General features: G+C 48.4%; 1 protein-coding gene across 2 annotated transcripts in view; it reads left to right on the top strand.

Moving 5' to 3' along the window:
- NEDD4L (NEDD4 like E3 ubiquitin protein ligase) overlaps nt 1–26002 on the top strand; it is a 341033-nt gene that overhangs the window by 84874 nt on the left and 230157 nt on the right. For both annotated transcript variants that reach the window (XM_049620273.1, XM_049620272.1), the window contains exon 2: nt 21092–21165. In XM_049620273.1, the coding sequence (XP_049476230.1) occupies nt 21092–21165 (74 nt within the window). The remainder of the gene's footprint in view (nt 1–21091; nt 21166–26002) is intronic.

Below are 26002 nucleotides of genomic sequence, written 5' to 3'. Positions count from 1 at the left end.
CTCTCTCTCTCCCTCTCTCTCCCTCTCTCTCTCCCTCTCTCTCCCTCTCTCTCCCCCTCTCTCTCCCTCCCTCTCCCTCCCTCTCCCTCCCTCTCCCTCCCTCTCTCACTCCCACCCCCTCCACCCCACCTCCCTCCGCCCCTCTCTGCTGCTTGCACACGTTCTCATAGAATGTACGAACACTGTGAAAGTTGAGAATTTTTCTTGGAGGAAGAAATGTGCATCTGTGAGTGTTTCTCTTAAATTGTTTAGTGAGAAATGAAGCTTTACTGGGGATGGTAATTTATTTCACTGCATTTTGTCTGAGTGAGTCTCTTCCTAGTATTGAATATTGAATAGAATTATTAGATTACTTTATGGAAGAAAGGCAGATCTTTGTTTTAGGTTTTATAGGTTTCCTCATTTGCTAAAAGATTCTGATGAGGAATTACACGAAAATGGCTGAATCACACAGCATTCTGTGTGAAGGGGTTGGTGCATTTCCGTTCTGCAATCAACCTGTCCATTTACCTGCTGTGTGCCCGCTGGCCTGGGCCATCGACTTTTGTGTTGATAAATTCTCACTACTGGTTCGAGGCCTTTGTTCCCAGTGCGTGAAGGGAGAAAATTAAAAGCACCAACCATGTGGCCTGACAAAGCATTGTAGATCTGAGAGAGCTGCTTTGCTTTGTTTCCTTAGGAGTAGGGGGGAACAGAGGACCCCTCTTTTCCTGACGAGGGTACTGGTGTTCTTGCAGGTGACTGGCCCGTCCGTGAGCTGGCGGGCCCCGCCTGCTGGCTGTTGTCCCACTGTGCCCCGGGGCTGGCAGGCAGCAAGGCCAGGGCACTGGTTTCCGCTCTGGGGGCCTCCGTTCATCAGGGGTGGTGGCTCAGAGTGATGCCCTGCCCGCTGCCATCTCCCCTCACTTCCCTCCCCTGCCCTTGGTAAGCTCGCTGCAGCCACAGTCCCAGGCTCCCCCAGCTGGGAGAGGCTCCCCCAGCTGGGAGACGACTTTGAACTTTGACTCTCAGGGAATTCAGGCCACACCTCCGCCAGGCAGAGAGATTAGAATCTAAATCCACTTTTTAAAAACCCCTACAGGGGATTTCATAACTTTCTAGAGTGTCATTTTCTGCTGCCTAAACTTGACTCTTTGGAGGCCTTCCTTTGCCAAATGTGCATTCCTCACATGCTCGCCTAAACCGATTCTCAAACTGATGGGGCCTCTACACACAGACCACTGGCACGGAGAGGGTGCCGTTGGCTGCCGGGGGTGGGGGTGGGGGACCCTTCCGTCCAGGTCCTTTACTCTTATTCCTTCTGTTCTGATGTCCCCCGTGTCATGGTTTTGCTTCAGGTCAGGGGTGAGTTGTAGTAACTTCGAATTTAAATTTCCAGTGCGTAGCAGGTTCGTAGTAACGGTTGCTAAATATGAAGGGCCAGAACGAAGGGCCAGAACCGGTGTGGAAATACAGAACTCACCGCGGCTTGGTTATTTAAGGGATGGTTGTGAGGGGTACAGCTGTAGACTGGGGTTGGCCTCTCCGGACTGTGTGTGTGTGTGTGTGTGTGTATGTGTGTGTGTGTGTGTATGTGCGCGCGTGTGCAAGCACACATACAGAGGGGCAGCCTGGACAAGGCTTACTGGTATTTTAAGCAGCCCTGGGCAGGGGCGCCTGGGTGGCTTGGTCGGTTGAGTGTCTGACTTCGGCTCAGGTCATGATCTCACAGTCCGTGAGTTCGAGCCCCGCGTCGGGCTCTGTGCTGACAGCTCAGAGCCTGGAGCCTGTTTCAGATTCTGTGTCTCCCTCTCTCTCCGCCCCTCCCCTATTCATGCTCTGTCTCTCTCTGTCTCAAAAATAAATAAACGTTAAAAAAAAAAAAAATTTAAGTAGCCCTGGGCACATAGGGTCAGGTGTGAATAGTAATTTGAGTGGTATGAGAGAGCAAAGAGGAGGCCGCGTGAGCACGTGGAGGGCGGACCACGTGCAGGGGAGAGCCCTGGACCTGGGTGACCAGGGTGCCCGAGCGCTCCTGGCCGGACCCGGGAAGGGCATGAGGTCACTGCCGTAGGCAGAGGGATGGTGCGAGGGATACCGTTCGCTCCTACTGGATGAAACCGAGGCTAGTCCGTGGGACAGAAGGATGGAATCAGCAGGATTCAGTACATATTGGGTGACACAAAAAGAATCTATTGAGGCATGAATAAAGTGGTTCTACTTCCTCACGAAAACAATTTAATTTCTTATTTTGGAAGTGTAATAAATGCTCTTTGGGAGAATAAAGGGAAGTGAAACAACGCAGACAGGATAGAAAATTATACCCAAAGTGGAAGCCTCGCCTGCTCTCGCCCCGCAGAGGAACCTTTGGTAACGTTTGGTGGGTGAGTTTTCCAGGAGGGATTCTTGGTGAGAGTTTAGTGGGGTCCTGCCAGGCCTTGGAGCAGAGGACTGAGGAACATGGGGTCTGTTCAGCTTTCCGTGTAGACCCCAGTCACTCCTGCCAGCATTGCTTTCTCAGAGAGAGAGAGAGAGAGAAAGAGAGAGAGTGCGCGCGCAAGGGGGAGGGATGGAGGTTCAGGGCTGGGTTGCCGGAGGAAGGGGGTTGGGTTGGAGACGCAGATCTGGGAGTCCTCTGCTTGTAGAAGCCTTGTTGGCTGTCCGCACACATCCCCCTCTGAGTTTTCCCTGGAGGGAGGGCGCTGCACTTGTCCCTGCGGATGAGTCCGAAGCCACCGGTTGCAAGGAAATCTTTAAAACCGGTGCAAATGGCTCGTTTTGCTCCATGGTGCTTCCTTATTCGTTTTCATATGACATTGTTCCTCTCAGTTGATCGTGCTTCAGAATCACCAGGGAGCTTGCGAACACAGATCGCTGGGCTTCAGCCCAGAGAGTCTGATTCTGGAGGTCGGGGTGGGGCCTGAGCATTTCTGCCAAGTTGCCAGCTGATGCTGGTGCTGGTCGTCAGGGGTCCACACTCTGAGAACCACGGTCCTCCCCATGGAGACTTCCAGAAAAATTGGTACTCCAAGAAGATGCTCCATGCCGGTCCCGTGGCTTCTTAGTACATGATCCTGCGTAGAATCGTGCAGGGAACTAGCACCTGTCCAGGGTGGGAGATGCACAGGCCGTGTGATTGGTGTTAGCGCTCTGTGACCGTGAGCAGCCCTTGGAGGGTGGCTCATGTTCTTCCTTTGTCCTCGGGGTTCTGGGGGAGAGGAGATGAAATGAGCCTGTCCAGGCCGCGGGAGGGGCCTGGGTCCACACCCCGTAGGTTGGGATGGTTTACATCAGAAGCTTTATTATCCTCTGGATGAATCGGTGTCTGTCTTCCTTACAATCTCTCATTTGGTAATAATTTTAAAAAGTCACCCTCATAAATATAACCGGCTCTTTATAGCTGGGCCTAAACAATAGCTGAGGCTTTGTAAAAGGTACAAAGTGTGTCCCAGGGCCTGTCGTTGAAGAGATTTAAATTACTAGTGGGGGAGAGGTTGACATTTGTGTCTCCTAAGGCGCACGTTGGGAGATGTGAAGGAAAGGCAAGTCTGTAAACACAACAAACATGAACGTGTGATGTGGGCCTTAAAAAGGGGCCATAAGTCCAAAGAAAGTTCCCTGAGGTGAAAACTGTACATCGTCGGTCGTTGCTTTGCACGATTGTGTGGTGAATGAACTCGGGTCGGTACAGGGCTGGAGCAAGGCCATGTGGAACCCTCCGCCGTTCTCTCGAGTAGAACTCCCTTCCAGAACGAGAGCCCCGCAGGATGAGAAGGGAAACACAGGGTGCGTGCGGTACCCACAAGGGGCGGAGCGATGTGACGATCACAGCTCCTTTTAACACCCGGTAAAGTCCCAACCACCATCTGGAGCAGGGAAGCTGCTGCCAGGACAGGATGGGTTAAGTCCAAATACCGTTCGCGGTGTGCTGTGGGGCCTCCCGTGCGTCGGACGCGGTTCTGACCCGGGAGAAGTGTGTGCAGATGTGCAGGTAGAGGGGTACGAGCACTGTGGACGGAGCTGCCTCCTTTAGGAATTTCTCTCCTCCTGGGAGAAGTCCATATGATGACGACTCAAAAATAATCAAACTTCATAAAATATTACGGTGAAGGGAATGTGTTTCAGGGGCGCCTGGGTGGGTGGCTCAGTTGGTTAGGCCTCTGACTCTTGATTTCGGCTCAGGTCTTGATCTTTGGGTTCCCGAGATCAAGCCCCATGGTGGGCTCTGTGCAGCCAGTGAGGAGCCTGCTTGGGATACATATATTCTCTCGCTCTCTGCCCCTCCCCCACTCACATTGCCTCTCTCTCTCTCTCTCTCTCTCTCTCTCTCTCTCAGATAAATAAACTTAAAAAACCTGTATTTCAGGTGATCTTTCAGAGAAGTAGCACACTGTGTCGATCTAGCACCCTGTTGTTTAAAGGATACCTTATCATTCCTGTTTGGTTTTCTTTTTCCCCCTCCAGAAGGGGAAGTAGCATTTGTAATATTCTGGTGTTGCGTAGCTGAACATCTCTTTTGAAGCAGTGTAAACCCATAAAGTAATTGAGATTATTTTGTAGTTTGGAAGAAGGTTAGAAAGCTTGACTCTGATAGTTTTAAGTTTAAAAAGGGGGGAGGATGCCTGGGTTGCTTAGTCAATTAAGCATCCCCGACTCGTGATTTTTGGCTCAGGTCACGATCCCGGGGTTATGGGGTTGAGCCCCGCATCGGGTTCCACGCTGAGTGTGGAGCCTGCTTGGGATTCTCTCTCTCTCCCTCTCTGCCTCCCCTGCGCTCGCTCACTCGCTGGCTCTCAGGAAAAAAAAAAAAATCAAAGTTAATTCTTTAGTCTTATTTTTTTTCTTTGAGGAAACCGAAAAATATAACCTTGCTATTTTTAAAAGTATTATTTTTTTCAAAACACGAGCTAAAATTCCAATAAGCCAGGAAATAGAATTTCTCAGCCACTATGTTAATGAGTTATTAATGTTGGGATTTGTAATAAAATGGCATTGCTGGATAATGAGGCTTGGCGGAAACGTTAAATCTGATAATGCACGTTTGCACGTTTGAAGGCTGTAAATTCTGCCTTATAACAAGCAGTGATTCTGCCCAGTGCAAAACGATAATCTAGCATGCTTGTCTCCTTTGATATGTGGAGCCAGTGACCGTGAAGATTTCGTCTTCGATATTACCGGTACGGAGTGAACGTTGCTCATGGTGTGTGGCTGGCTTTCAGCCACACAAGGTGACAGAAGGTGGGGTGAGGAATTAGGCCGGGTTCGAAGTAAGGGGCTGCCCAGGAAGGCCTCTGGCCATGAATGGTTGCCTTGTCACCCCAGCATCCGCCGTCCTGTGGTTGACACCTGCAGCTCTCTCCTAGGTGTGTGGCCCTGGGTGCTGTGGCTTCTGGAAGTTTCTAAGGGGACGGCTCAGTTCCGTTTGCAGCCTTTCCCTAGGTGTCATCTCAACACTCTCTTGGAGCCGGTGGCTGATGCTTTTCTGTGTTGGTCCCACTTAGCTTTTTGTAGCGACCCGGCTGACTTCGGCCACCCCTCGTACCGGTGAGCTCGTGCCCTTTTACATCGTGTTCTCTCTTGGAACACGTCTAATGATGAGCCCATCCTAGAAGTTCTGCTGTTCTTTTTTGTTTGTTTTTATTTTTATTTTTTTTAAGTTTATTTATTTTGAGAGAGAGAGAGAGAGAGAGAGAGCAAGCAGGGGAGTGGCAGAGAGTGAGGGAGAGAGAGAATCTCATGCAGGCTCCACACCGCCAGCACAGAGCCTGATGTGGGGCTTGAACATGAACTGTGAGATCATGACCTGAGCCGAAATCAAGAGTCAGATGCTTGGGGCGCCTGGGTGGCTTGGTCGGTTAAGCGTCCGACTTCGGCTCAGGTCATGATCTCACGGTCCGTGAGTTCGAGCCCCGCGTCGGGCTCTGTGCTGACAGCTCAGAGCCTGGAGCCTGTTTCCGATTCTGTGTCTCCCTCTCTCTCTGCCCCTCCCCTGTTCATGCTCTGTCTCTCTCTGTCTCAAAAATAAATAAACGTTAAAAAAAAATTAAAAAAAAAAAAGAGTCAGATGCTTAACCGACTGAGCCGCCCAGGTGCCCTTTTGCTATTCTTTATAAAAGGAGTTTGAAACATCTGGTATAGAGCCAGGTAGCCATCATAAATCAATTTGGGCATCAGGTGTGGAATAAGAACAACAAGCAGAACCAAAAGACACACCGATTCCACGTGCTCTCGTTTTTCTGTTGGTTATTTCATTCATGATGTTTTGAACCTGGTGGCAAGGAAAGAGGCATTCTGACTTAACGAGTAATCTTTTGTGTTTCACTGGGAGGGAGACGGGGATTGTAATTACTGTTATTTGTCTTGGAGAAGTTGCAGGTGTATAGAAAGTGTTGCGCGATCTTGCCTAAATCCCCTTGGTCTGAGTTCTTGGTTCCTCTTGCGCAGGTCGTCTAAACTCCCATCTCATAGCTGGGAAGGAACATCACAGACCGTCTGGTTCGTTCTTGCTACCTGACGATACTTCTGGCAAGTGGCAGGCTTTTGCTCTCGCTCTGGTGCTAAGCGGCCGGCTCTGGGCGTCAGGGGGCCAGCTACTCTGCCCCTGACCGGGCTTAGCAACCAGAACTTCCTTCCCTCCAAAAGGCGCGCCTGCCTTCCTGCAGCCTTCACTCCTTGGTTTGAGGTTTGTCGTCCGCAGCCTCGTAAATGACTTGGCCTCTGCCACCCCACCCCCTTCCGACAGAACGGAACGAATCTGGTCGTATTTTGTCGTTGTTAAACCAGGTTAAACATTCTTAAGTCGTCATGTGACATTTGCTTGTTTATTAACTATCCTGGATTCTCAAAAACATTTTCTTGAGTTAATACGTTGAAAGAGTTTTAAATTAAAAGCAGCAAGAAGGCTGTGCCGTGAGACCTGTCCATGTGTCTGTCTGTCTCCCACCCCTCTGGCCCTAGGCAACTAGTTTCTGTCCTCAGAATCAGTCAGTGGTTTCAGTGTCCTGTGTCTTCACAGAGTTTAGCACACGCAAACGAATATTTGTGTTGACGTATGGGCACATCTTTCTCCTCATGTGGAGGGTGCTGCACCCCACGAGGTGCTCTCCACCTGGTCTTTGCACAGGTGACACTACAGCTTGGGTTTGCAAAGCTGCATGTAGAGCGCATTCTCATTCCTATGGTTGGTTAGCGTTCTGTTGTGTAGATTTTGTCCCCAAACACAGCAAAACAACAGTCTTCCCCCTGAGTCATGCAGCTTGGAATTGAACATAATGCTGGCCCAGGGTACAGTGTGACGGCATTCTCTGCTCTGGACTTTGAATAATACAAGCGGTTTACTGTCACAGCGTTGAGTCATATTGAGCTTGAGATAAAACCCCAAAGATTTTTTTTTTTTTTTTTAATTTAAATTCAAGTTAGTTAACGTACAGTGTGACAGTCTTGGCTTCAGGGGTAGAACCCAGTGGTTCATCTCGTGAATACGACACCCAGGGCTCATCGTGAAAAGTACCCTCTTTAATGCCCGTCACCCATTTTACCCATCCTCCCCACTCCCCCCCCCTCCAGCAACCCTCAGTTTGTTGTCTGTTATTTAAGAGTCTCTAATGTTTTGCCTCCCTTCCTGTAACTATTTTTTTTTTCCTTCCCTTCCCCCATGGTCTTCTGTTAAGTTTCTCAGATTCCACATGAGTGCAAACATAGGATATCTGTCTTGCTCTGATGGCAAGATTTCATTCTTTTTCATTGCCGAGTAGTATCCCTGTGTGTGTGTGTGTGTGTGTGTGTGTGTGTGTGTGTGTGTACATCTTCTTTATCCATTCATCAGTCGATGGACATTTGGGCTCTTTCCATAATCTGGCTATCGTTGATAGCACTGCTATTAAACATTGGGGTGCACGTGCCCCTTCGAATTAGCATTTTTATATCCACCCCAAAGATTTTTTTTTTAAAGTAAGCTCCGTGCCAAGCGTGGGGCTCAAACCCATGACCCTGAGACCCAGAGTCACATGCTGCACCCCTTGAGCCAACCAGACACCCCAAAACCCCAAAGATTCCCCCCCCCCCACTTCTGATGCTCTTCCCTCCTGCCCTCTGCATTGGCTCTGGCAGCTGAGCACACGCACCACTGTAAAACTCCATCCTCAAGATTTGGCCCATCACCCATTCTGATGAAATGTTTTTGGATTCTGATCTACTTTTCTGACATCTTATCCACTTGCATATCAGCCGCAAATTGGATTTGTAGCTGCCATCAGAATCCTCATCCAAATTTTCCAGGCTCACCATGTTGCCCAGGACGGGGTTAATATTAGAACCCTGTGACATAACACGCCCCTTCGCCCCCACCTCCCTGGAGTTTTCTAATGGTGATGCTTTAGACAGGAGTTAACAACTGTGCACAACTAAGCCTCACCCAACTTCAGTATCCGTTCACCCTCTTGTCGTCATCTTGTCTGGAAGGATATGAGCGTGGTTTGGCCAGAGTCTCTCTCCGCTAGGTATGCAGCATACCCCGGAGCAAAAAGGAAACAAGTTCTCGTGTCTTATTCTTGGCAAACCCTACCTGTAGGTTGTTTTCCTGTCCTAAATGCTCGCAAACTATTCGGTAATTCACTCTAGAACTTTGCTTTGGATTGATGTCATTTTTTCACCCGGTCATTTACTCCCCTTGGGACATGGGGGTGCCGAGCTCTTTTAGTAGTCTTGGACAGCCGTGCTAAGCAAGCCGAGGGATTGCCCTCTGGCTCTCTGGCTTTGACCGGCTGCACGTGGAGCATTATTCTTGCGGCCCCTGTGATCCGCTGTTCTAGCCCCTGCCTTCCGAGAGCATCGTCTTTGGCATGACAGCTAATTTTAAAAGCAACGACAACAGAGGATGAGAGAAGAAATCCAGGGCACTGTGGGAACCTTTTGTGGGAGGACCTAACTAGTCTAGGAGCCCTGGAAAGACATTTTCAGAAAACGTGCTGTGTTCGCGGAGGGCTGAAGGACAAGTAGGAGATAGGAACCAAATAGCCACTTGGTGGCTCTGGCAGTGGGTAAAGGTGTCCCCAGCCCAAGCTGCATGATTCATAGTATGATCCATAGCTTCTTTTCCCTCAGAGTTGGGACATTTGCCCACTCCTTGTGTCTGGTTCCTCTGGGATGTTGGCAGGTTCTCTTAGCCACTTTGGGAGGTGGCTCAGGACAAGCTGTAGAGCCAGGATGTCCCTGGCACCATTCTGGTTCTGCTGCTTCGAGGCCCTGGGTCTCCCAGGCTCCTTCCCGCTGGCCTCAAGTGGAGTCAGAAGCATGAGGGCAGGAAGGCTTCAGAGCTGTAGCACAAGAGTGGATGTTACGTCAGAAGATCTTCATCTCTGTCCGGGAGTCGGGGAGAGTAACCTCTTGAGGATGAAGCCAGGAGCAAATAAGGTATTTGTGGGAGCAAACCAAGAAATGGTCTGGAAGTATGTGGTTGGAGAGTTGAGGAACAGCCACAGCTCCAGTGGAGGCGACTTGGGTGCCATCTCCGGGAGGTGGCGTGGAGTTTGGTTGCAGTCTGCGGAGGGGGAGCCTCGTCCTTTTGTGTGGCACGGTGGGAACAGAGCCTGGGAGCGGGAGGGCCTGGGTGGGCTGGAGCTCGGGAGACGGAAAGCCTGGAGAGGTTTCTGTTGGGTGCTGCTGTTTGAAGGCCGGTCCGGAGCCCGGGAGCCTGAGCACTTGTGAGTGGCAGGGTCACCCTGTTGGGGAGATGAGCTCAGCATGCGTTTGGATACTCAAACTAAGCCTTGTTCTCACCAGGCAGGCTTCTGAGTGATTATAATGTGCATTTGTTTGACTTGCCAGCAGAGTAAACATGCCCGTCCTGAGGCTTCAGGTCCATGTAGTGGGCCATCTCCTCACTATAAAATCTAAAACTCAACACTAAAATGAGTTATCAGCCCTGTTCATATGTGTCCTCTCTGAGCTTTTGGGAGCCCTTGGTGCACAGATGGATACGAGTCACGTCTGTCTTCCTTCCTTCCTTCCTTCCTTCCTTCCAATGTTTTGTTATTTATTTTTGAGAGTGAGAGAGACAGAGCACAGCAGGGGAGGGGCAGAGAGAGAGAGAGAGAGGGAGACACAGAATTCGAAGCGGGCTCCGGGCTCCGAGCTGTCAGCACAGAGCCTGATGTAGGCTCCAACTCGTGAACCGCGAGATCATGACCTGAGCTGATGTCGGCCACTTAACCGACTGAGCCACCCAGGCACCCCCCGCAAGTCACGTTTCTGATCCTACGTGGGGAGAGTCCGACCTGGGAGCATGGAATTCACTCCGTGGATGGTGTTCTTGGGGGCCCTTTGTAGCCCCCACTGCCTGAAACCCAGAGTTTTTCCAGTGCCTTCTAGTCAGACTACACATTCCACCAAGAAACCCAGACTCTTCACTCCAGTGGGAGAGGTCACAGTTCTGAGCGCCATGGAAAATACAGAATTTCAGATTTTGAGCTATGATTTTTGGCTTTCAACAAAGTGCAGTTTATTACGATCATTTTTAGAACTATAAACATAAGATAATTCTTGCATTAGTGATCTTGGGGGAATTTAAACATGCTTCCTGTCTTATGATTCGAGGTCGGGAACAAAAGAACCATTGATAAATGGATTCTTTGAAGACCTTTTACATGGAGCTTTACCAACTCTTCTGGTAAAAAGAGAATTTTTAATTAGTGGAAGAGAATGACTATGTCCTTTGAGCTGGAACTCTTGCCAGCTCATTCATTTCATGGACACTGCTCAGTGGCACCCTCCTTTCCTGTCTGCACAATCACTGAATTACTGTGGATTTTTGGCATCCAAGAATTGAGTGTTGCTCATGGAGAGCCTCTCTGAGAATCTGTCCACACCTGGAAGAATTTGCATTCTTGCTGTGGTGTACGTTTGAGTCCTGTTCGGTCTGAGGCCCATGGGAGTGGGAATGTCCCTTAGCGTGTGACCGATCCCAGCCACCACCTGCCGTGAACACTTCAACCTACCGCCGGCCCCACCTTCTCCCCTTTTCTTTAGAGATTGGTTTTCCAGGTGAAATGGTGCAGGTTAGCGCTATCCACACAGAATACCACGGCCCTGCTCTACTCAGAAGTCAGAAACAAAGACGTCCGTTGTCACTGAAAGAAAGAAATGCAAAGCTAGCACTTGGAAGGCACAGGTCAAAACTGCACGTAGTTGTAGGAGGAGTGGGGAGGGGACCGCACCTGCAGGAGTCAGCCTAAGCTGTGGCAAGAGACCCGACAGAATCTGACAGGTGCTCCTCCAGCAGCAGTCCTGTGTTTGTGGAGCAGTGGATGTGGCTTCCTCCCTCGTCCAGCCGTCTCCTCCCACTGCTCGCCTCCGCAGGCCTCCTTCTGGCTCCCTCCGTGGTTAGCCGTCAGCTCTTAGCCCTTATCTGAGTTTCCTACGTGCCCTTTCCTTCCAAGTATTATCCACATCGCCTTCTCTTAAAGCGACCAAGAACGCCTCTTGGGGGTTTACCTCTCTTCTTCTCGCCCTCTGAATACGTTTCCCCATGAATACTGCACAAGCCTGAGCAACCTGGTTACGGTTCTGGCCTCATCATCCACACACTCCGGGCTCTTTTTCACTCTCTCCCTTGCCCTCCCTCTCAAGGTGCCCTCATGTTTCTTCTTTGTCCGAAAGATACGTTCCTCCCTTTTGCTCGGTCTTCGGGGCCTGGCTCAAATGTCTGTTCATCTGAGGCTTGCCCCAACTTTCCGGCCCATTTCCTTCTCCCGCCTCTTACACCTGCATTAATTTCTCCCTCTGAATTCCTGCGGGTTAACATTCACTGCTGCTATTAAGTTGACCACGTCATCTTGTGATCGCGCGCGCGCGCGTGTGTGTGTGTGTGTGTGTGTGTGTGGTTCTCCCGGCACAAGAAGGGAAAGTCCTGTAGGCTTGAACTCTGTCTTACTGTTTCCATATTCCATGTACCGTGCTCAGAGCGGGGTGAGCACTCGGGGCTCGCTGACTACACGGACGTGAGCGCACCGGAGGGGATGAACGGGTGCTGTGCGGGCAGGGGCAGTGAGGAAGGTGGGACTAATGAGGTGGCAGGCGAATTAGGACGGAGAGAAGCTGCCACACATCAACAGCAGCTACTCGGGATGGCGCATAATAGACGCCCAGTAGCTTGCGGAAAAAGGAGCAGTTGAGGTTCCGGTGGTGGGTGTTGAATCCTCCCACTATTGGTGATAAATTGAGGCTGTGGGATGAAGAAGGGGTGAACTGAGAGTTGTTTTAAAGGCGGACAGAAGTTTCACAGCTCCTCTCCAATGTTGTTATTCTTTCCAGAATTAAAAAAAAATTCAGGGGCGCCTGGGTGGCTCAGTCGGTTAAGTGTCTGACTCCTAATTTCGGCTCAGGTCATGATCTCATGGTTCACGAAGATCGAGCCCCACGTTGGGCTCTGTGCTGACAGCGTGGAGCCTGCTTGGGATCCTCTCTCTGCCCCTCCCCCGTGTGTGTGCTTACTCTCTTTCAAAATAACATTAAAAAAAATTCATACTGATGATCATGTATCCTGAATTTTCGGGAGTGGTCTCAGTTTGAAATATCGACTGTACTTATAGGGTGCTGGTTCTGTACTTAAAAAAACAATACAGCCACTGCACCTATATTGAACACGTCACTAAGTTCTGTTAATTCTACCTTATAAAGGCCACTGCTTTTTACACGATAGAAAACATAAGCAATAGTCTTTACTTTTTCACTGGTATCTTCCTTGTCTTGAACGATGCCCCAGTACATAAGAAAACCTTGACTTAGCCGAGAGATAAATTAGACTGCAATTATTACATGGGATTCTCCACATGCCTTGATTCTCCGTTGCTGTGTTACAGATGCCCCCCAAATTTGTCAGTGTAAAACAACAAAAGCAGCTTATCTGGGTGGTTCTGACTCGGGGCCCAATCTCATGGACCGTGAGATCACGACCCGAGCCGAAATCAGAGTTGGACACACTTACCTGACCGAGCCAGGTACCCCCTGCGGGCGTACGTTAAAACCGCACAGTCTGATTTCTGGAAGTTTGTCACCTTGAGCATTAGAATTACAAGTCTGCTCCGTGAGGCCATCCTTTTCCTGGTCCCCATACGTGAACTTCTCTCAGTGGCATAATGACAGCCATAATCTGGCGGAGGTTGAGGAATTTAGGGTATGCACAGTCTGCAGCTTCTGCAGTTTTCTCAGGAGCCAATAGCCCTGGGACTTGCACTTGCTGAGGATGTTCTGTGTGGGGCTGACCGTGGCAGGCAGATCCAGAGGATGGAACTGTGAGTTGGGGCCGTTTGCCGTCAACAGGACTATGTGAGCTTGAGGTGGACGTGCGGTCCAGTGTTGGGCTCCTTTCCTGTGACATCCCGTGTCTTTGTCCTCACCACACATATCTTAGGTTTCTGTCCCACCCCTGTGTTACAGGTGCATGATAGGTATGGGTATGTCTGACCTCCACAATTGACTGTAAGCCCCTCGAGGGCAGAGAGGAAGTTGTCTTGATGACTTTTGTGTTCTTCTTGTTTGCTGGCACAATGCGTGAACATGATGTGCTCATCACAGTTTCGTTGAATAAACAGAAGGTTGAAGTAGAGAACTGAGAGAGAGAGAGAGAGAGAGAGAGAGAGAAGGCATGCAAGAAACTAGGAGAGGTAGGGGTGCCTGGGTGGCTCAGTTGGTTAAGCATCCGATTCTTGGTTTCGGCTCAGGTTATGATCTCACGGGTTTGTGGGATCGAGCCCCGTGTCAGGCTCTGCGCTGACGGTGTGGAATCTGCTTGGGATTCTTTCTCTCCCCCCCCCCCCCCCTTTCTGCCCCTCCCCTGCTCATGCATTCTCTGTCTCAAAAATAAACAAGTAAACATAAAAAAAAAAAAAAGTTAGAGGGAGCAGCCGTGTGAGGCGGGGGACCCATCAAGGGAGTGAAGAGGGGAGAGAGTTTAGAGAGTAGGAATCAGGGTGGAAAAGGCAGAGCTGAAGAGGACAGGAATAAGGGATGAGGTCAGGGAGGAGAGTAGATTTAAAACGAGGTATGAAATAGGATCTTGGCTCATAACCAAAGCAAGAGCAGGCAGGAGTGGGAAGATTAACGGTTATCTGCTGTGTAGTAGGCACAGCGGGGGCACTTTCTGTACGTTACCTTATTTAATTTCACTTCAAGTCGAAGTAAGCTCTATGCCCAACCCAGGGCTGGAACCCATGACCCTGAGATCAAGAGTATCTCTCAATGGAGCCAGCCAGGCGCTTCAAGCTTATTTACTTTTTTAAAGCAACTGAAGTTAATTGACCTCTGTGAAACTTCCATATTTCAGTGCATAAAGATACTGATCATCCCTTTACACCAGGGAGTGTTTACTGTGAGCCTGAAAAGTTTACGGGTAATAGTTTGAACTATAAATACACTGCAGAATATGGAAGGTAAACACATAAATTAATTTAGGGGCGAATGACGAAGATGTACAAGTCCCTGACCTAGGTCTTATCCTTGTCCACTTGAATGGCTGGTGTATGTGATACCTGGGCTCACTGGAGATGTGTGAGAAAGAATACTATTTCCTAACACAGCTGTCCCCTTTTGGGAGTGAGATCAGCCGCCATTGTGGAGATTAAGGGACAAAATATACAAAGTTACCTTCTCCAAGCAGATTCACAGGAGAAAAGGTCAATTCTAGCAGCTTACTTTGAGTTGGGATTTGAGGTTTATTTTATCACAGGAGCAAATTTGACAGATTATGTATATGATATGGGTAGGCACAGAAATTTGGAAACCACGTATACACCGTTTATATGAGCAGGTGTCTGAGCTGGAAACCACACCATCTTAAGCATGAACCTTTGGAATACCACCTGTTCAGAAGCGGGGACTTCCGCTCTGCCACCCATCCGGGACTGGGGCTCCTTATCTTGTTTTAGGCCTTCAGGAAGAATTAGGCAACGAAGTGGAAAAGAAAAACACACGGCAAGGGCATAGGATCATCCCCGTTGTGCAATAACAACACAAAAGCAATAGATGAACGTTCACAGGAAGAGACCCTGAGCGTCGTGAGGATACCTCTGGTTGTTTGGCCTCACCTCTTCTGTGCCTGTGCTTTCTCTGCATTGCACGGTCCAACTCCACATAATACCTTCGTGGTCCTAAGCCGCCTTAGTTAAATATTGAATTCTACCAGAGTCATAACCAGGGACCGAAATGTCATGCGTAGGTTTTATGAAAGTCATAAAATGCTTCAGAAGGTCCCATTTGCTCGGCTTGGAACCCATTGCATCTGATAAATGAGTCACACACCTGATCATGTGTTTCCTTACAGAACTACGATGGCTGCTGATCGGTATGCACACTTATTATTTAGAGGAAACAGAGATAAGAAGTTTTTGCTGAAGATCTAAAACTCATGTGTAGAAGCTATTTTTATAGAGTAGCATTCTCTTTCCTCCTCCCCTGCCCCATAGCCTCAGAGGGAGGTGAAATTTCCTTTGACAGCTGCTTGTAAATAGTAAGTGTTCAATAAAGGCCCTCTCTTCTTTTCATCTCCCAACTGTTGCCTGCATATTACGTAAGAGTGTCCTTTTCACATCTCCCAGGTGTGCAGCTGCATATGCCTTTGTGAGTTTGCGCAAATATAACTTGTAGGTTTTTATTACGACAAAAGAAGGCTTATTTATTTTAGAAATACAGAAAATTCCTAAGCTTGTGATTTTAAATTTTTCTTAGGGTTTTTTTTTTTTTTTGGCATTTCTACAGAAATTTAATTTCCAGACAAAAATATTTAATGTTTCAAAAGGAAAAAAACGTAGATAATCATAAAGTTATCCGGTATCCAGAGATAATCACTGTTAATGTCCTTTTGACGGCTTTCTCTGTGCATATATGCATAATAGGTATTTATTGAAAATTGATTGTATCGTATATGAGCGAAGCTAACTGCTAAAGCAACCTGCAGTTTTCAGTGGGAAGAAACAGCACGGGTCTGTTTCCAGCTCACTGTCCTGGCAAGGTCAGTAGGTGATGGTGAAGCGGGCAGGATGAGGTAGGGATGCTCCCTCCCTCTACATTCCTTTCACGGAGTTTTTCCCCTTCTTGCCTTCAGGATTTTCTCCGTTGAGCCAGGGGAAGAGAATGGAGGGAGGGTGAATGGGAGGGTCTTATGGGCCAGGTCTGGAAAATGCACACATCATATCCGTGCACGTTCCACTGGCCAGAACCTAGTCATGTGACCACCTAACTGCAAGGAATGCTGGGAAATGTAGTCTGAGTGGAAAAGGCAAACAGCTTGGTGACCACCTTGCTTATTTCTAACTCAGTTGTATAAGCCAGTTTTTTTTTAAAAAGTTTAACTTTTAGAGAGAGAGGGCATGAGCAGGGGAAGCGGGAGAGAGAGAGAATCCCAAACAGACAAGCACCGTCAGCACGGAGCCCGATTCAGGGCTCAAACCCACAAGCCATGAGATCATGACGTGAGCCGAAGTCAGACGTTTAGCCAACTGAGCCACCCAAGGTACTCCTTGTGTAACCCGTTTTTGAAACTTTCTTTTATAAACCAAGTTGTTTATTTGCAACATGGGCACCTCTCCATCTCAGTCCTGTGGGAACCCCTCCCATCTCTTGCCAGATCTCTTCCTGATTGGTCTGTTTTGTTCTTGTTCCCCTGTAGTCTGATCTTGCACAACAAACCAAGGTGGTCTTTTAAAAATTCAAGTCAAAGGGCACCTAGGTGGTTTAGTCGGTTGAGCGTCTGGCTCTTGGCTTAGGTCATGATCTCATGATCCATGAGTTTGAGGCCCGTGTCAGGCTCTCTGCTGACAGTGCGTAGCCTGCTTACAATTCTCTCTCTCTCTCTCTCTCTCTCTCTCTCTCTCTCTCTCTGCCCTTCCTGCATGCTCTCTCTCTCTGCCTCCCCCAAAATAAAGAAATAAACTTTACAAAAAATCAGTTATTAAAAAGTCAGGTCAACTGTTGTCACTCCCCTGCTTAAAACTTTCCAGAGATGATTGGAATAATGCTTTCTATGGAAGCTGACCTTTTGGGTTTCTGGCCCCACTGTACCACTCCCTCCACTCTTGCCCCTCCCTTCAATGCCAGACCTGTTCCCCAAGGCCTTGGGACTTGCTGTCACCTCTGCATGAAAATCCCCACCGCCTGCATCACCCTCCGTCTCCTTTGGGTTCAGCTCAGGTGTCTGCTCTCCAGAGATGCCTTTCCCGACCACCAGCCTTTAACCTCCTTCCCCTGTTCCTCTACTTAGTTACTTTTTATTTAGCTCCCATCGTGTGGTCAAAGCACTTACCACCATCAGGAATTCTTGCTTGTTTGCGATATATATTTATATTCTGTCTGCCTTCAGGATTGTAGGTTCCTTGAGGCATGAACTCTGTCTTGCTCCTGTCTATACCCACAGATAATATGTCTGGCACATAGTGGGTACTTAGTAAACATTCGTGGAATGAGTGAAGGTGGTGACAGAATCTTATGCATTAAAAAAAATTTTTTTTTAATGTTTTATTTTTGACAGAGAGAGAGAGAGAGAGAGAGAGAGAGAGAGAGAGAGACAGAGCACAAGTGGGGGAGGGGCGGAGAGAGAGGGAGACACAAAATCCGAAGCAGGCTGCAGGCTCCGAGCTGTCAGCACAGAGCCCGACACGGGGCTCAAACTGATGGACCGAGAGATGATGACCTGAGCCGAAGCCAGACGCTCAACCGACTGAGCCACCTAGGCACCCCATAATCTTACACATTTTTAATGACAGTATTGTAGCTCATTGCTTGGGATTGCCATGCACATCCCTGCTTTTTTTAAAATTTTATTTATTTTATTTTATTTAAAAATTTTTTTTTAACGTTTTATTTATTTTTGAGACAGAGAGAGACAGAGCATGAACGGGGGAGGGCCAGAGAGAGGGAGACACAGAATCTGAAGCAGGCTCCAGGCTCTGAGCTGTCAGCACAGAGTCCGACGCGGGGCTCGAACTCACGGACCGCGAGATCATGACCTGAGCCGAAGTCGGCCGCTTAACCGACTGAGCCACCCAGGCGCCCCACATCCCTGCTTTTGAGGGACTTCTGCATTTTTTCCCCCTGATTAAAAGTGATCTTTCGGTGACTATTCTTTTAGTTCTTTTTTTGGTTCGTTCCATGCACAGATCTGTGCTTATTTTCTTGGGATTGATTCCTAAATGAGAATTTGTTTACTGAAAAGGGTGTGTGTACAAAATCTGTAAGTATATGTTATGTATTACCCTTTGTCCTTCAGACCCCCAATTTGTGTCCCCATGTAGTTGAGAGCCCTTGTAAACAGTGTACTTTCAAGGACACTGGAAAGATGGGTGGGACAGGGTGGGGGTAGGGCGGTTTGTCTGTATTGCTGTGTCCTTAGATCTCTGAACAGGCACTTGTGCTTAATGAATAAATCAGTTTCCATAAGAAGAAAATTCTAGTTATTCCTTTAGTGAAGTTTATTTTTATTCATTTATTCCTATAAATGTTCCCTGACTTTAGAGTGTATGCTTTTGGAAAGTAGGTCTGCCCAGTGTAAGAACATTCACCCAATGTTGATATAAACCTAGGGGAACCGGGTGTAAGTTGGGCTTATATCTTAGTCCTTAGAATCCAGACAAGATGCAGTTTTGAGCCCCCTGTCAAGTCGGTGGAAAGTTCAGGACACCGCCCAGGATTTTTGAGAATCCCAGGGGCTGTGAGACAGAGACAGTTTCTCACCAGAATTCTTGTCTTTTGCTCTGTGACTGACTGAATGTTGGTTTCCATCCAAGACCCAGTTCCTGGTTTATCTTCCCCAGCTCAGTCCAAGCGCAAGCCTACCGCTCTACCTGAGCTGGTGGTGGAGGTCGTCTCTGCCTCGGAGACCAGATGCACTGTCTCCTTCCGCTGACACCCAGCGCTGGCCCTGGAGACTTAGCACTTGGCCTTGACAGTGTCCGCCTTCCGTGGGTTCCAGACGAGGTCCGCTCTCTGCCCAGTGGTTTCGGGGGAGAATTGCTGTTTGGAAGTCTTTGTCTTGGGGGGGGGGGGTGGGAGGAAGGGCAGAGAACTGGGATGAGGGGGAGGGGAGGCAGGGAGGCAGAAAAAGTGTGCTCCTCTCCAGCTGTTCCCCGTCCTTATTTCTTGTGAGTGGTTCCTCATTTCCCTGGCGGGTAAAATCTCAACCCCTTAGCCAAGGATTTTCTTTTTACCCATGATTGTCCGTTGGTGTGCACTCGTGGGCCGTGAACTCTTGCCAGGTGTCCCGTGAACGCTACAGAGGTGCTAACTGAATTTTGATCCATGTGTGCAAAATGCTTCCGCTGTGGTATTCCTCGAGTCGAGCAGGGAGAGATGCCATTGGCATTGGGGGTGCCACATGCCCTGAGAAACCAGAGAGCCTCAGGCTAGATAACCCCTGTGTTGACAAAGAGTCCTTGATGGCTGGTCTGTGATGTGAGCGTAAGAGAGGAGGGTCAGGGCAGTCAGTGCCTGCTTGGGGGAACCGAGGGAAGGGCACTTGACCCTTGAGGGGCACTTGACGGGGAGGCTTTGGTAAGCACTCGGAGACACTGCTGTGCTGTCGCAAGGTCCCTGGCTTGTCTCTGTCTTCTCACGAAGCCTGCCAAGCACGTGAAACCCAAACTTGAGTACAGTTCTCATTTCAGAGGGGATCCTAAGCACACACACGTTGAGCAACCTTTTTTTTTTTTTTTTAAACTCGATTGTGTCTCTCTGCGGTGTATGTGTGTCTGGGGCAGCCTTGTGTCAGGAGTAGATGGTTGGAGGGATGGTCGAATGGATGGAGAATCCTGGTTCAAGCACGGTCCCCGTGGCACACACGCACGCCCAGTGTGCCGCTAATTGGCCAGGGCTCCTCGTCCTCCTCTCTCTGGGTTTTATTTTACCCTGCCTCCTTGGACGTCGTGTACGTAAGCTTTTGGATTTTCTTTCCTTCACCCAGGTCATGACTGAGCACACGGATAGATGACTTTCTCTGTTGCCCCTTGCTGCCCGTGTCCCCAGGGGCTCCAGCCCTGGCATTTCCCCTCCTCGCCTTTCCCGGGCATGTGCTTCTGCGTCTCTAGCCGTAACCACCGACCGTGGCTCTACAACCACCAACTGCGATCGCTCCCCAGTCTGACCCCACCAGACGTCTCTCCCGTTTTCTTTGTTCTCCCCCCACCCGGTTGTTTCGTAGACACCTTGGATTCGACTTTTTCCTGCCTTTCAGTTCATGTTGACACTCAGTGACCCAAAGCAAAAACTTGGGAACAGTCCTAGACTTCTGCCTACCCTCCCCCTTTACCCCCCACAAGCCATCTCCTTTCGCCAGAGCGTCTTAGCCCCTAACTACTTCTCCAGCCTGTGCCTTTGGGCTTGGGGCCATCACAGGGTCCTGCACTGTTGCCTGTCCGTCCCCCTTAGGAGACCTGGAGCATATTCGTGTCCATATTTCAAGACCTTGTTCAACGGCCAGTGCGACAGGAACTGCTTAGGACATGTTGGAATGAATGACTATGCCGGTGAAGGAATGAATGAGTGATTTCTGAGATGGGTTGAGTAGACTTCCATTTAGGGTGAGGCTTTTTGTTTTTTGTTTTTGTTTTCGTTTTCGGTTTTTTATTGGAGCCAAAGGATTATTTTCGCCTGTTCGTACCAACGTTGTGATCCTGTCATTTTGAGGGAATATTGTACAACATGAAATTTCTCTCTGTCTCGGGCCACGCACACAAATGTATAAACTTCCCCGGAGGAATTATTTATTAAATTTACAGTACCCTAAAGCACCTGGGCATTTATCTAGGTGATTTCAAATGTGCGTTTATGTTCTTGGTACCACTGGGACGTCTTTCACTGGCCCACATCTTTGAGCTGCCTGACGTAGTTTGAATTAAACTTAGGCTTAATTAATCCGAATGCTCTAAATTTCTAGGGTCATAGGATTTTAAGTCTGGACTGTTACCTTTTGAACTTCAGCTTAAGGAGGAATCACCTGTGCTCGAGTCGATTGGTGCTGTGTCCCAGTACGGGTCTAAAGAGGAAATCATTACCTTTGGATATTGGGTGAGACAGTGACCCATTGAAGGTCCATTTCTTAAACTTCTTTAATTTTTTTTCCCTCCAACAGGGCGAGTCACGTATTCTCAGAGTGAAGGTTGTTTCTGGAATTGATCTCGCCAAAAAGGACATCTTTGGGGCCAGGTATGTTTGCTTTGTGTTTGTTTGGTTTTTGGTGTTTTGGGTTTTGTTTTTTGTAGGCTTCTGACGAGTTCGGCAAGCACTTTCCAGACTCAGGCGTGCATCAGTTACCTGGAAGCCTTAAAACAGCTGGGCCCCACCTCCCGAGTTTCTGATGGAGTAGGTGATGCTGACACAGCCAGTCCAGAGACCGTATTTTGTGCAGGTTCCTAGCCCTCCTTACGGATCGATTTCCTGGGGGAGCTGGATTCTGATATGTCTGTTTTTCTCAGTAGAAAAATAAAGCTTGGGAACATGTATTCATTGTGATACATTCCTTTAAAAAGAAATCCCAATGTATTCATATTAATACATTCCTTTAAAAACATCCCAAATTTAGGGAGACATGAAGGTGTTGTTTTGTTCCTACTAGAACTGGGTATTCTTTGGCATGTTATAATCAGAATTGAGAGATTTGCTGATGGGGGTGAATTTGGTGATTTCTGTACCTTTTCTGGAAGCACCAGCAGCCTGGTCTGTCTGGGTCTTTAGCTTTTTCATTTTGAGTATGGTGCCTGATGATCCTGAGTCTTGAAATCAGCTCTTTTGTTCCTTTGCTCTCTGTAGTGTGTTGGGTGGAGTTATTGGACTAGTAGCAGAATGAGGTTAGAGCCATTTAGACCTGGGATTTGAACCAGATTTGGGGGAACAAAGACCTTTGGAACTTCAGACATAGAGGAGACACTAGAGACGTTCCAGTGCGACTTGTCTGTTCTGTGGTTGACACGACTTTATCCAGAAAGGTTACTGCTTGCCCAGGTCTCACGTGCCTGTATTGCTGGAACAGGCCCCCTGCCCCCTGCTCTGTTCACGATGGCGACCCTGTGAGGTTGAGCCATGAGGGCCGTGGTGGCTTCTGGGGACAGTTAATTGTGGCCAGAGTCCTCGCGTTAGAACATTCATTTCAGGGGCACCTGGGTGGCTCAGTCGGTTAAGCGTCCGACTGAGGTCATGATCTCATGGTTCGTGAGTTCGAGCCCTGCGTCAGGCGCTGCGCTGACAGTGTGGGGACTGCTTGGGATTCTCTCTGCCTCTCTGCCCCTCCCCGGTGTGCTCTCTTTCTCTCTCTCTCAAATAAACTTAAAAAAGAAAAAAAAAAAGAAATTTATTAAAAAAAAAAATTTCATTTCATCCTGTCAGCCCCCCTGCTTGTTGCCCACAGTCACCGTCTGGCCTCAGGACCTCAGTGTGACACTGGCGACTCTTGTAACAGGGCCTCGTTCTGTCCAGCTCACCTCATCTTCCTGCTCGCCCAGCACAAGCCCTTCCCTGCCATTGGTGGGCAAACCTCTTTATTTCCCGTCCTATCTTCATGTCCGTTTTTAGTTTTTCCCATCCCGTGAAGTTAACTACAGTAGCAACTAGAGAAGTTGTTAAAAATACATAAAGTTGATGCAAGGATAATATCTGTGAAATCTTTAAAAAAAATTATTTTAAGTGTTTATTTATTTTTGACAGAGAGAGAGAGAGAGACAGAGCATGAGCAGGGGAGGGGCAGAGAGAGAGGGAGACACAGAAGCGGAAGCAGGCTCCAGGCTCCGAGCTGACAGCACGGAGCCCGACGCGGGGCTCGAACTCACAGACCGCGAGATCATCACCTGAGCCGAAGCCGGCACTCAACCGACTGAGCCACCCAGGCGCCCCTCATGAAATCTTTTTCAAAACACCCCCATGCTTCTGTGTGCCTCAGATGACTAATGGAGGGTTAGCTATCCGAGCCGTCACGCCAACCTCGAGCACACGCTCCGACACCTGCCCAGTCGCTGGTGGTGTGGGAGGGAAGCACATCTCACCTGCGGGCCCCTTCTCACCTGACCGTGGAGTCTCACCGAGTGGTTGCCCTTGTGCCTGTGTGAACGCTCTAATATTTGACTTGTCTGTGTCTTACTAGATTAGAAACTCGCAGGAGACTGAGACCTCTCCCTTTGACTGCTGACCCTCCAGAACCCCAAGAACAAGACTGGGCAAATTGCCTTTTAACTGAAAGACTTGCACGCTGACCAGTAAACCGCGCTCTTACGTCAACAATGTCTGCTGCTCTCACTCTTTCCCATACATGTTATATGGTTTGGAAGGGGAAGAGGTTGGGTTTGGAAAATGTCAGCGACGTTCATTTTGATTGTTTTTGTTTTGTTTTTACCAAAGCCCTGCATAAAAAAAAAAAAATGAAATGGATTCAGATTGCATTTCTCAGCCTGTTAAGAGGATCTGAGGTTAAAAATTGGTAGTGCGATGAGGCTTCAAATCTTAGAAGAGCCAGACGCGCCCGAGCCTTGAGTTTTTACCTTTTATATGAAAAGAGGCGTCATCGTTTCTTAGCAGCGGGGTAAAAGGAATTACGGGGAATACCTCAAGATGTGCATTGGAAATCCAGTGCTGATAACTCCTCTCCTTGCGTGGTTTGATCTGCAGTTGCCTGTGGAATAAAGTCCCAGGCTCCTGTTAAGGTGTAGGATTCAAGTCCTTTTGTGACGGCTCATGCCAACCTGTCTGGTCTGGTTTGCCCCTTACTTCGGCCCCACCCCTGTCTGTCCAGATTTATCAGATTTGACTGCTCTTTCTGATGGCAGGTTAATACTCTTCCTGACGAATGACAAAAGTTGAGCCACTGGATGAGCCATTGGACTAGATGACTGTTCCGGTCTCTCTAAAACTTGAAATCGATTGGCTGAATACTTCTTAAAAGCAGATTGCAAGAACTGCCCATTGTATTTGATAGCGGCTGACCAAGCTCTTAGAATTAAGTGAATGCCGTGAGGTAATTTGATTTAGAAGAGATGCACTTTGCTAAGTAAGATCTTAAGGTTTTTTGTTTGTTTTTTTTTAAACTTAGAATATTTATAAGTTTCAAACTGTGTTCTTCAGGTAAGCTTGTATCTCAGGATCTCTAACTTTTTGTCATAGGCTTAAGTAGTAACTGAATAGGGTCATTTTAATACAAGTTTTAGGTCCACCTTCCCCCTTTTCCTCCTTGATTGTGATCAGTCTTCGTTTGAGGTTACTTAGAATCATCTAAAACCGTAAAGTGGATCCTTAAAATTGAGCTATGCTGGCTAAGACAAACTCACTGTAGAATTTCCTACGGAAGATTTCAAGACTCTCGTTTCTGTATTTTGTGCATGGAACTCTTAGCGTCGAATTATACCTGTGGAGGTTGCGGTCATTTTTTTCTTTTGACTCAAAACGTAGAACACACACGAACCCAAGGGCATTGGAAAGATGCGGCAAAAAATCCTTGTCTGCTAGTGACTGAGACTGATGGGGACTTACTGCCACGGTGTGATAGCTCTGTGACGCCACCTCGCCTCAGTTATCTGTATTTAAGTTGTTAACATTTGGCTACATGGGCCCCATCAATTTGTTTTAATCGAAGCATTCAAAAGTGAATTCTAGACATCATGACATCCAGCCCCTAAATACATCAGCCTGCATCTCGAAGAAAGCAGCGTATTCCTTTATAGCCACAATGCAATTTTCACAAAATTACCAATAATTGCCTAAAGGACTCTTGTTACCTTTTCCATTCCCTGAATCCCCCCAGCTGTCCCTACAATGCCTTTTACAACTGGGCCGTTTGAGAGCAGAATTCAACGGAGAACTGTGCATTGCGTTTAGTTGTTAGGTCTCTTAAAATCCGGTTCCTATAGTAGCCTTTTCCCCTTTTCTGTTTTTTTTTTTTTGTTTGTTTGTTTGTTTGTTTTAACGTTTTATTTATTTTTGAGACAGAGAGAGACAGAGCATGAACGGGGGAGGGGCAGAGAGAGAGGGAGACACAGAATCGGAAGCAGGCTCCAGGCTCTGAGCCATCAGCCCAGAGCCCGATGCAGGGCTCGAACTCACGGACCGCGAGATCGTGACCTGAGCCGAAGTCGGCCGCTTAACCGACTAAGCCACCCAGGCGCCCCCCCTTTTCTGTTCTTAAATGAACCTGAAATTGTCAGCCGGTTGTCTCATCACATTTGATTGTTTCCTGTTGTAGCATTTAGTGTCCTTCTCCTGGGTTTCCTGTATATGAGCAGTTGCATGGAAAGGCTTGATCAAATTCGGTGTCCACACTGGGGACGGCAATGGGATGTTGTCTGCCGAGGAGGAACACGGCGTCTGGTTGTCCTATAACCAGTGGTGCTAAAATAAAAAGGAACCCGGGTTTAATGTGGGGCCAGTCTGTTTCGCCCACTGTCACTACTTTTTCCCCCAGGTGACCGGCAAGAAATGGGTGAGTGATGTTTCGGCTTATACGCTGTACACATGTAAATTTTAGCTATTAATTCACCTTCTCTCCAAATAATTAGGATTTTTTTTTTTTGCCTTTTTTTTTTTTTTTAAACCTTGTACAAAATAAGTTTCACTTTACTCAGTGGGGAGACCTTGAGGCTCCAGGTACCTTGAGAGCCCCCTCGATATACTGTAAGGACTTCTAGAACATCATTAGGCCAGAACTGGCCAACTGTTGGTCCCTATGGACTAGACTGAACTCACACATGTGCTTATGAAGGGTCCAGGGAACACTAAGGCAAGTAAAAATCCCGAGCCAGCATTTGGGAGATTTCGTATCAAAAATCCAGATTCCCAAGGTTTCTGGAAAATCTCGGCAGTCTAGACAACACGAGGTGGCACAGCTGGAGCCATCTGCTGGATACACTCTTAAATGGGGCCGTGACATTTTGGCCCCCCAAGGAGCCCACATCTGTCGTATTCTGTGCAGCTGGCCGCCTCCACTGGCATAGCGAGGGCCCTTGAGGGACGGGCCCGTGTGTGGTTTTGACCCCCGCGCTGCTGGTCTGGAGCACGTAAAGCTGGT

This window comes from Panthera uncia (assembly GCF_023721935.1).
Source record: "Panthera uncia isolate 11264 chromosome D3 unlocalized genomic scaffold, Puncia_PCG_1.0 HiC_scaffold_8, whole genome shotgun sequence".
NCBI classification, from domain to species: Eukaryota; Metazoa; Chordata; class Mammalia; order Carnivora; family Felidae; genus Panthera; species Panthera uncia.
This window is presented reverse-complemented; position numbering and strand designations above follow the sequence as displayed.